Source organism: Lotus japonicus, chromosome 3, assembly GCF_012489685.1.
Source record: "Lotus japonicus ecotype B-129 chromosome 3, LjGifu_v1.2".
NCBI lineage: Eukaryota > Viridiplantae > Streptophyta > Magnoliopsida > Fabales > Fabaceae > Lotus > Lotus japonicus.
The window spans coordinates 55889660-55901695 of record NC_080043.1 but is presented as its reverse complement, the minus strand read 5'-3'; the positions used below and the strand labels follow the sequence as shown (position 1 = coordinate 55901695).

General features: G+C 36.5%; 1 protein-coding gene across 1 annotated transcript; it reads left to right on the top strand.

Annotated features, from left to right (window-relative positions):
- Positions 1 to 2947: 2947 nt before the first annotated feature.
- LOC130744346 (uncharacterized) lies at positions 2948 to 3464 on the top strand. The gene is made up of 2 exons (XM_057596537.1): positions 2948 to 3097; positions 3192 to 3464. The coding sequence occupies exons 1-2, from the start codon at positions 2948 to 2950 to the stop codon at positions 3462 to 3464; spliced, it is 423 nt and encodes a 140-aa protein (XP_057452520.1).
- Positions 3465 to 12036: the final 8572 nt, after the last annotated feature.

The window sequence follows — 12036 nt, the reverse complement described above, 5'->3', positions numbered from 1 at the left end:
GGACAACTTGAAAGCACGAAAGGACTTGGAAGATATGAACATAAGGCCAAGCTTATGGCCTAAAAAACGTACTAATGAGAAGACATATTTACCTCCTACTTTATTTACAATGTCCTCAATGGAAAAAAAGTTGGTATATAAAGTATAAGAAAATGAAGTATCCCCATGGTTATGCTTCTAATATTTCACGTTGCATTCCTAAAGGTAAAATATCAAGGTTAAAAACTCATGATTTCCATGTTATAATACAAGAATTGCTGCCTATTGCTTTGCGAGGAACATTAGATTAAAAGGCTAGTTCTGTTTTACTTGAACTATGCATATTCTTTCGAATGCTTTGCAACAAAGTGCTTAAAATGAAAAAGGTTAGAGTTAGTTGAAGAAAAAATTGCTATAACATTATGTAGTTTTGAGAAAGTCTTCCTCCCACAATTTTTTACAATCATGGTACATTTGGTTTTCCACCTAGCAACTGAGGCTAAAACTGCAGGGCCAGTACATTATCGTTGGATGTACCCTATTGAGAGGTATGAAGAATCACATTAGTCTTTTTAAATATCATAAATTGTATTTAATTAATGAAATAGTATATTAGTCGCACGTACTTAGGTACTTTAAATTGATGGGTTGGTAATCGTGCATGCCCATAAGGTTCAATAGCAGAAGGATATCTTGCAAATGAGTGTGATGTTGTTTTACTCTTGTTATATGGAAGGTGTGGGACATTCAAGGTCTTATTGGTCAAGAAAAAATGGAAGTGAGATTGCTAACTCCTTTGATAAAGAAGGAAGTCTTTTCCCTAATGTAGGGAATCCATATGGAAAAATAGAAGAATTTTTAATGGATGATAAAACATGGGTGCAAGCACATCGATATGTGCTTTTAAACTGTGAATCTAATGTGGTTGAAAATTATAAAAGGTAAAAGGTCAATATTTATTTTATTGACTATATAACTTAATTAATAACATTATTAATTCATATTATTTACATGTGCAGTGAACACATTAATGACATCAAGAGATCACATCGCAAGTGTCGCCTTACACAACATCAACTTTATCACTTTCATTTTGATTCATTTCATGATTGGTTCAAGGATCAAGTAAGTTCTAGGAAGTATCTAATGTTAAACATATATTGTGCTTAAATTGTGTTTGATAATTGTTTAATCCTTAATGTTTAGGTTAATGAGTTAGAGTCGACATTCGATATCTGAAAAGACCTAAAAGCTCTTCACAAGGACCAAGCTACATAGCAAGAAGATTCAAAGCATTTAATGTAAATAATGGGTATCGATTTAGAACAAAAAAATATGAAGAGTTCATGAAGCCTATCAAAAAAAAAATGAAGAGTTCACGAAGACGCAAAACAGTGACGTCATGGTTGTTTCTAAGACAGAATGTTATGCAAGTACAAGTGATAATGCTCCAAAGTCAGCAAATATAGTCTATTATGGAAGATTGAGTGATATAATAAAGATAGATTACTTTGAAGAATTTAAGGTTGTCTTTTAAATGTGATTGGGTTGATGTAACCCAAGGTAGAGGTGTTAAAGTAGATGAATGGGGTTTTACACTTGTGAACTTCTCTCACCTAATACACTCTGGAGATCGGGAAAGTCATGAACCTTTTGTATTTGCACACCAAGCCCAACAAGTGATATTTGTGCAAGATCCTCACGATCATCATTGGTTTGTCCCTAGGCTAATGAAACTTCGAGATACTTTTGATATGGGAGAAGTACACAAGATGCAGTTGTCATCATTGCAAAATGATACTATGATGGTAGAAAATACATGTCAATCAGAAGATGACCACATTGATTGGGTAAGAAATGATGTTGATGGTGTAGAAATTGATAACTCTTCTTCTAGTGGAGATGAAGCTGACAATGATGAGGGAAATGAATATGAATATGGTAGTGATTCCGAATAACAGGTAATACTTAAAAATTCTTTGGTTTAATTTTTTGTCCTTGTTTTGACTACCATCCACACACTAATTCTATGCTTTTAAAAACTTGCTGATATGGATTCATGATTGGAAGTATGTATTTTTATTTATGCACATGTTTGAACTCTAAAAATGGATGCTATGAAAATATTTGTAGATATTATTTCCTTCTCAACAAATCCTCCATCTCTGTTTCCTCTCTTCCACTAGCATGGCCTTTGTTTCCTCTCTCTTCCACGGGCATCAAAAGTTCATGTTCTTGTTAGAAATTTCTTCTTATCTATATGTTTTCTCCTTTTAAATAACTCTCTAATGTTGTATTATAATCACTTACCAAGCATGTATTGGTCATAGTGCTTGTTTGGATAATTGGATCTCAATTTAGTGCAAATTGAAAAAACTTTCATTTTGCTTTTTGTTTTTAGGGTTAATCCTCTAATTAGTCTCTGTGTTTGTGTCGCCGTCTGAAATTGGTCCCTCCCCGGAAAATTTGAAAATGTGAGTCCTTGCGTTTGGAAAGTGTGTGGAGCAGGTCCTCGCCGGAGTTGGGAGCTCCGGCGAGTGATGACTAGGCTTGCTGACTGGATAATTTTATCTGACGTGGCATAAAAAATTAAATAAAAATTAAATTAAAAAATTTAAAAAATCCCTTAATTAATTAACTTACCCTAATTAATCATAATCCTAATCCAAATACAATCCCTATTCCTAATTTCACCCCAATTTTCAGATCATAAGAAGTAAAATTAGGGTTCATGCTATCCCAATTATCTTTTTCTCATCACCCCCTTCGATCCTCTTTCTCCTCATCCCTCCCATCGACATAATCCCTCTGCTATCTCCTTCCCTGCGATCTCCATCCCTCCTGCGATCTCCATCCTCTATTCTCCTCATCCCTCCCATCGATCCTCTGCTTCTCCTCTCTAGTGCTCGTGTATCTCCTCTCTTCGATCTACAGTGGTGTGTTCTCCTTCAACTGGATCTTATTAGACATGAATGGTTCTTCTGCATCCTCTTGTCGTTCCAGGCATCGAAGTGCAGGTGGTAGGGCAAAATGTCAATGTGGAGTTCCTCTAATGCTCTACACTGCTGGTACTCGTGAAAACTCAGAAAGGAGATTTCTTAGGTGCAAAAATTGGCAGGTAAGTTGGTTGTCACTTATATATCCAATTTGCAGCCATATGTGTGTGTTATGCCTAAATCCCCTATCAACACTGACTTTGTTTAAATCTTCAGCTTCCAGGCACATGTGATTTCTTTTTTTGGATTGATGATCCACTTGAAGGTAGAGAACCAGTTATACCGCATGTAGATGCTGAGACAATGAGTTCTGAGATTGGCAATTCATCAAACCACAACTCTGTGCACCATGTTCTTGATTTGATGAAAAAAATGAAAAAGCTGAAGAAGAAACTTGAAGTAGAGAGATTTCAGAAGAATGTTGCAAGTGTGATTGCTTTGATGTGTTTTTTAGTGACAGTGTGGTGTTTATGTAAGGGGAGGGTTTAAAGTGACAGTTTTACTGGAGAAAATGTAAGGGGAGGGTTTGATTTGTCTGTTGTTTTGTGGTACTGGAAAAAATGTAATGAGAGGGTGTGATTTCTGTCCTACTTGATGTATGCAGATGTTAATGAAATTGAAAAAGAGTTGTTGTGAAATTTATTTCTCAATTTGAGTTCATACCTCACTCACCAAACACATTTATCATTGAATCCTCATTAAAATGACAACAAGTACAGAAAAAGAAATTGAATGCATAATTCAAATGAGACCATGATTTTGGAACCATGAAATTGAATACATAAAGTGTGGACATGCTGCACACTGCTCATTGTTTGGACAAATCTGACAGAGCATCTTAAACAGGGTTTCAACAAAAAAGACACTTATAATAATAGTCTTGGTCATAGTATGTGGTCCATAATCCCCACCCCCCATAAATATTACAAAAAATCAGACCCTAGTGGCCATGTGGTCCAAATTCTGCTGAGATTCCTTGCTTTTTCCCACTATGCAAAAGTCATCTCTTCATCCAAGGGCTTTGTCAACAACACCACTGCACTGTGTAGGTAGAGCATCTCCATCTACCATAGCTTGTTCTTCATTGGGCATGGGGGTCTCTTGTGCTTCAACTGCAACTGCTACACTCTCCATCTGACCTTGGAAATTTGAGGCAGAAGTGCTTGCACCTCCATCAAAAGTGATTCCAGAAAACTGCTTGCTTTTGGTGCCTTTCCCCTTCTCAGATCTGGGAACCTCTACTACTTTTTCTTTCTGAAATAATTTAACAAGGTTAGTTTCACAGTTAATCCTTTGTTTATCACTACAAATCCAAAATAGGGATAGATCAATGCCTGTTTTCCAGAATTCACAAGCAGTGTGACAGGGGCAGGAGTATTCACAGGTTCCCTTATAACAACCCCAGGCAGAGAAGGGGGTTGGACCTGTGGGATGTTCTTGCAACTGTTTTTGTAGTGGCCATATTGTTTGCATTTACTGCACTTTCTAAAACCTTTCTTCTGAAAATATTATGCACACCAATATTCACAAACAATAAAATATGCATTAGTTTTCAGGCTTATACATATGCATTGTATTAGGATATAAGATTAATTACCAACACATATGTAATACCTTTGCTTTGTTCTTATCAACTGTAGGTTCATCAGTTCCAGGCACATCATTTTCTATTCCTTCTGCATCAAATGGACACCCATCAGTTTTGCATACCACCCTACACCTTATGCTATCATTTTTCTTGAAGCTAAATTCCCTACCACATGCAACAGCATGGTCAGCTAGAGCATCTTTGAACTCTTGTAGGGAACAGAAGTCCATCCCTAGTTTGAATCTGAAATCTGCATTGAGATCCTCTTCATTGAACCTTGGAAACTTTCTTCTAGGAAGTTCTTCAAGGTCACTATCAGTTGGAACACTTTCTAGGTCCTCACTCTCATAGCCTCCATCATAGTCTGGATCATCTCCCTTACCTTGGAGCATCATTTGGTTGATATGCTCATTCAACAGTGCCTCTGCCTCAACAAAAGTTGAGTTTGGAAACCCATCTTCATTCCCTAGGTCTCTCTCTTCTTCACTGTCTTCAAGCCTTATGTTTTCCTCAGAAATGTCACTGCCACTATCACTGTTTTCTCCATCTTGGTTGGGAATATCAGAAATCAAATTCTCAGCTTCAGGACTTTTCTCACCTTCTTTCTCAGCATTATTCTCAGTTTCATTCTCAGCAACTTCAGGACTTTTCTCAGCTCCATTCTCAGCAGTATTCTCAGCATTACTCTCAGCAACTTGAACTTCAATCCCAGTTTCATCATTCACTTCATCAAAAACTTCAGGGACAATATCTGGGAGGACAACATCATTCTGGGACTCATCATCATCAGACAAAACAATAGTTATACTCTGGCCCTCATTGTTTGTCTTTCTCATCACTGCTTGCAGTCTATGTGACTTCCTCACAGCCTTGGTTTTACCTTGGTTTTTCTCCTTTTCCTTTTTTCCACCAAGCACAAAACCAGGGACACCTTTAGTCTCAACAAACAGTAAAGCTTCATTGTAACCATTACTAGTAGCATACTTAGCTAATTCCATAGCATCGTTGTCAGTCTTGTACCTCCTGAATTTGTGTTCAGCAATATCCTCAGCATTTACCCACCATAGATCAAACTCTTTGTAACCCAATTTCTGGACAAGATCCACAGTATCAAGGAAGGACCATCTATCCTCATCCATATCACTTAGCACAGTTCTACCACCACCAAAGTAGTGCCAATAAGGAGAAGTACCAAACCACCCACCATGCCGCACAGCCAAAGAAAACACCATCCTGAAACAATCATTGTTCAGTCAAACAAACACCAAAAATAGCAACCCAAGAACCAAAGCATCCAAACCAAATCAAACCCACCCAAGCAATCCTTACACCTAAGAACGATATACACAACGAAGATGCAAACGACATACACAACGAAGACGCAAAGAAGAAGCAAGCTTACCTCAGTTCAAACGCGAGCTCCCAACTTCGAATTCGCCTTCTCACAGTTGCTTAAACTTGCTGCAATGGTCGACGAACTTGATTGATGAGATACGAGTGAGAATGTTGATGCAAATGGATGAAGATGAGATGCGAGAGAGAGCCTTGAAGCTGAGATACGAGTGACAAGGTTGAAGATGATTAGGGTTTGAAATTAGGATCCTGGGTTAATTGAGGGGGGAATTGTGGATTATTATTGGGGGGAGTAATTGAATATGTTTTAGTAAGTTAATTAGGAATAGGGATTGTATTTGGATTAGGATTATGATTAATTAGGGTAAGTTAATTAATTAAGGGATTTTTTAAATTTTTTAATTTAATTTTTATTTAATTTTTATGCCACGTCAGATAAAATTATCCAGTCAGCAAGCCTAGTCATCACTCGCCGGAGCTCCCAACTCCGGCGAGGACCTGCTCCACACACTTTCCAAACGCAAGGACTCACATTTTCAAATTTTCCGGGGAGGGACCAATTTCAGACGGCGACACAAACACAGGGACTAATTAGAGGATTAACCCTTGTTTTTAATTATGTGTACATTTTCATTGCTTTATTCATTTTAACTAGTATGCTGATTTTGGTGTGAGGTTTTGAATCAGGGACTGAAGCTGCACCTAGGAACAAGGGAGCAACAGTTACTGCTTAAGCCTTTCGAGAACCATTGTTTTGCTTTGATGGGTAATGAGTTAGAACTAGACATTTATTTTTGCTGGGGACAAGGCTCTTAGAACATTTGCTTTTTTCTGTCCCCTTCCTTCTATCCTATTGTTCAATTAACTTGTACTTGGCTTTGTGTTGGTTGGATTGTGTGACATTTATACTTTTGGTATTAAATGGTTCTCTATGGGAAATAGGGACCCCCTTACCTCACAATATTATTCTGGGTATTCATCATGAAATTTTCAATGATGATCACCAGTGAGCCTAAATTATTTATCTGCTATGAGCTTGACTCTAATTCTCTTTAAATGAGAGTTAGTCTGTACATACATCCCCTGCTATTCCTAATATTGAAGGTTGTTTTTGGTTGTGTCTAATGTCTGGTTTGCATGATAAATGGCTTTGCTGGCTATCATTATTTAAGAGTTTTTTGATCGAGTGTTAATTGTTGATTTGATTGTGTTGTTATGCTGATTGATAACTCGTTGTTTCTGGTTCTTGGCCTGTGCAGGTGCTGATATTTGTTATGTGTACTGATTTGCTTTTAGGCTCGTTTGATGTTGCTGGAGTGGAATCTCACCAGATGTGCATGATCCTGATTTATGTGATGTGTGCTGCTTTATTTTGTTGTGTTTGTGTCTCTGAACTTGTTGTTCTCAGACTAGTCCTTTTAAATATATTCTTCTATTTTCGGAAAAAAAGAACTCATGAAGTAGTATCACTTAGATGTATTTGATATTTTAGTATGGATTTATGATCTACAATGGTTTCTTTGTAATAAATTCAATTAAAATTTTATTTCCATAGTAATAGGAAATGGCAATGAAATGATATATTGTATGTTGTCTATCTATAAGAAATCAAACTACTGATAATTATAAGAACCTTGCAAAACTGTGTGAAGTTGGTCGAAAAGGCTAATATCCATCAACAAGGTATAAGATAAATTTGAGTGTCAAAAATACTGAATATAAATGCTTCAATTTTCAAAAATGAACATTATTTTTGTTTCTATTATACTTTCTCTCTTTTTCTCTTAAAGTTTGAGAAATCAAATTACTATGTTGTGTGGATGTGGCACCATGTAAGTAGCTCCACTTTGGAGTATACCCGTTGATCCGTCGGGATTCCTTGCCTAATAAACAACAAGGCATAAGTTAACTTCAAGTTTCAAAACTAGTGAATATAAATTCAGATTGACCTAAATGAGCAACTTATTATGTTGTGAGTCAATGGCACCATGTGACGAGTCCCACAATGAAGTATACCAGTATAGCTGACGGGTTTCCTTTCCTATATCGAGCAATAGGATAGAAATTCAGATTGATCTAAGTGAGCAAAATAATATCAGTAAAACAAATTTTGTCAAATCCCTCACCATTTGCTTTACTGAATTTTGAGTTGATAAAACAACAATCTCATTTTTAAATTCTAGATGTTGACTATACTAACAAATGCATTGGGATGCTTTTCATAAATTAAACAAGCATTAGCATCAATTCAATAATAAACTACATAATACAACAACAGCCTAAAAAGTTACCATATCCTTCTCTGATTTAACTATCACACTATTGACTTTTGGTTTTTGTGCTTTACCCCGACAACGAGGTTTTTCATTCGCATCATTCTACAAAATAAATGAATAAAAAAGTCAAGCATAACACATAAAATAATGACAGCTAAAAAATTTCAACATGGAAGCCCATCTAACTTTGGAAATAGACAGCTGAGCCGTGTCCGGTGTCTTCTGTACACTGTTATCATCACGTCCAGTGAATTCTCTCTCTTTCACCTGCAGACAAGAAAAATTTAAGCTGAATAATTTTTAAAAATAGAGCAATTTAATAATAGTTTTAAGTAAAAACAATTACAATTTCTTCTTCTGATGATATATATCATCCACGACAAGATCTTCTTTTGCCTCGTTCTTCGTAGTACATGTTCTGATAGTGTGCCCTCTTCTATGACAATTTGAACACCTTCCCTTTTTCTTTGTATGTTGCTTCTTTTGTGGAGCACCTTTGCCCGGAATAACATATGGATTACGAATGTCATTAACTCCACCTCTTCCACCACTTTGACCACAGACCTTCTTCTGATACTTTGATGTCAGCTTCAATATACCTTCTATAATTTATGTCAAAACTCACCATTTTCTGAAGCTAAACGACAAAAGTTATTGCACGCAACAGCCACAACACTATAACGAGTTTTCCTCATCACCTCAAGAGCCACTTCATCAGTTGATGATGATGTCATGAACTTAGTTTTTGCATCCTTTCTCCATTGTCTACAAATAACACTACTCGGTAGTGATTCCATGTTCTCATGTCTCATAGCTAAAAACATATGAGAACATGGAATGCCCTGAGACTGAAATAGACGACAATCACACGTAAATTCATTTTTTACTGTGTTATAGAGAACATTCAATACAATGTTGCGCCTATTGTACTTGTGCATCTTGAATGTCTTAATCTCTCCATCAACTGTTGTATCCATCATATCTAATCCACCAACATCCTTAATTTGGAATCGTACTTCTTTAAAGATTTCATGCGTGAACACTTTTGAAGCATCGCTCTCTATCTTATAAAGAGGGGTGGTCAACACATTTTCAGTAAAGAGAGACATATAATCAACATCGCTCAATGTTTTGCATCAACTCGACAATGCTATTTTTTTCCCAACATACATCTTGATTTGCGAACTGATTGCTTCACATCGGGAGGTAGTTCTTATGCCAGCAAAGAATTGGTCATAGAGATATGCATAGGCCCAAGAACGCCTATTCTGATAGGTTCTTAAAACCAATATGTTTCCCACAAGGTCGTGTTCAGCAACCAGGTTATTCCAGTATTCTTAAAACTCATCAATTGTGAAATTAGAATACATTGTTTTCGCAAAGGCAGTAAAAAAGGACTTATTTTTCACATTATCCTCTGTGTTCTTGTGCAAGTGTCATGCACATAGACGATGTGATGCACTTGGAAGTACCTGTTTGATTGCCTCCCTCATAGCCCCATCACCATCTGTGACAACTGATTTTGGTTGTTTGTTGGACATTGCTTCCAAAAAAGTTTCCAATAGCCACTTATATGATTCCATGATTTCATCGACCAGCAAAGCACAACTAAAAATAATCGTCTATGAATGATGGTTAGTACCAGAAAATATAACAAGTGGATGGTTATATTTGGTTTTACCGTATGTGGCACCAAAAGCAAGCACATCACCAAAGCACTGAAAGTCTGCTATGCTACAACCATCTGTCCAAAAAACATTTTTTAGTTTACCATCCTCCGTAGTCGTGTATTTCGAATAAAACATGGCATCATTGTCTGCCTTTCCTCTCAAATAACTGATAGCAGCTCGTGCATCCTCACCTCGTAGCTTGTAATGTTTTTGTCTGTTAATATAATTGTAAAAATCCTCCTTCAAAAACCCAACTTTAGAATATCCACTTTTTTGCGCCGCTATGAAACCCATAATATGGCATGTTCTTATGCCAGATTGAATGAAGGCTATCTACCTAAGCTTTATCACTTTCACTCAACGTGTCGTAAGCCGGTATGACATGCGAATATATCAACGAGGTGAGTTCATGGTTATCGCATTACAACATTCTTTTGTGCATCTCTCCGGACTTCATCTTTCCTCACAACGAACCCATAAGATTTTGCATAGCTTGAATAAAACGTGAGAGCATCCAATGAAGAACAAAACTTCAGACCACGCATTTGATTAGCAGTTAGGTTAGGAATCACCTTGTACTTTTCATCTGCATAATCTGAGTCTGAAATCTCAACATCCTCAATTGAACTAACATCATCGTCATCCACTTCAGTATCATTAGGCATTCCTTCATACACGTTTTCAAAGTACATCTCGTCCTCAGACAAATCAGACATCTACATTTGAATGAACACAACAAACAACAAGCACATTAAGATACATGAGTGAACACAAAGTATATGTAGAAAACAAAATTACATTAGATAAGGCAAGAATCTATTGAACCAGCACAGCTAGGAAATAATGAATGATACAATATGAAGACTCGGTTTAGGCTTGGTTCTCTTTTTTTTACTCAAATTGTGGCCAAACAGAGGAGACTAGCCCCTTACATAACAGAAAGAATAAAATTCCAGCAAGATAATAGAAGGAAGGAAAGTGAACATACAAAATCCTGCATCTTTCATTCTATCAATGAGTCTTTTGATTCAGAAACTGAAAAAAAACTACAAGCTCAGTAAACTAACCTTTAATGATGATGACCACGGTTTGAATATCAATAACCAGCGAAGATGAAGAACCCATGATGAACAATGCGGTGGCGGCGAGACCACGAAGATGACGAACGAAGGAGATGAAGAACACGACGTCTAGTCGAAGAAGCCACAAATATGACGAATGAAGGAGATGAAGAACACGACGTCTGGGCGAAAAAGATGATGAACACGAGCGGTGAAGAGACGAGCAACACGATGATGATGAACATGGGCGGCGACCAGATGAAAGAGGTAAAGAACACAGACGGTGAAGAGACGGCACAACGGCGACGCGAAGTCGATGATGAACAGGGGCGGCGACCAAGTGAAATAGATGAAGAACACGGTTGCAGACAAATTGGGATTTTGATTTTAGGTCAAAATGATTTCCCCAAATTAGATTTTTCAGATTGATTATTTTTTCTAATTAAATGATTAGTTGATTTAATAGAATATGATATACTTATTAATTCATATAGTTGAGGGACTAGAATTTGAATTTTAATAAGTTAAGATGACATCACACCCACTTACCCCATCCCATGGCTTGGGGACACATACATTGTTACAATATGAGGACACCCACCAATAACACAAACAAATACTAATTTAAACATGAACAAAAGACTCAGTCCTCATAAATCTCACTAAGAGACTGATTAAAAAAAATGGTAAAGAGATCTAATACCAAAAAGAAAGCTCACATAGCTCCTTAGTTAAACTAATTGAGAGATAGTCACCGCCATAGAAATGACAGAAGAAGTTGTTAGGATCGTTATGAGACCATGAACAATATAGATAACGAGATTTAACATGGTTCGACCTAAGTGACTATATTCACGAAGGAGAAGTTGTGTTTTCACCTAACTCTCTTATTTATCAGTTGGAATTCACATAAAATCAATTAAATTATATGAGACCCACTAATAATTAGGAGAAACCTACATTAATTTTAGCTAATTAAAATAATATTATTAAAAAATAAGTGTTAAAATAAGTGTAATAGCATTTCTAATGTGATTAATTAATCTCATAAATCAGACTAAAGAACAAGAATCCAAATTGAGGTGGTGACATGGCATTCCAATGTTCTTTTTT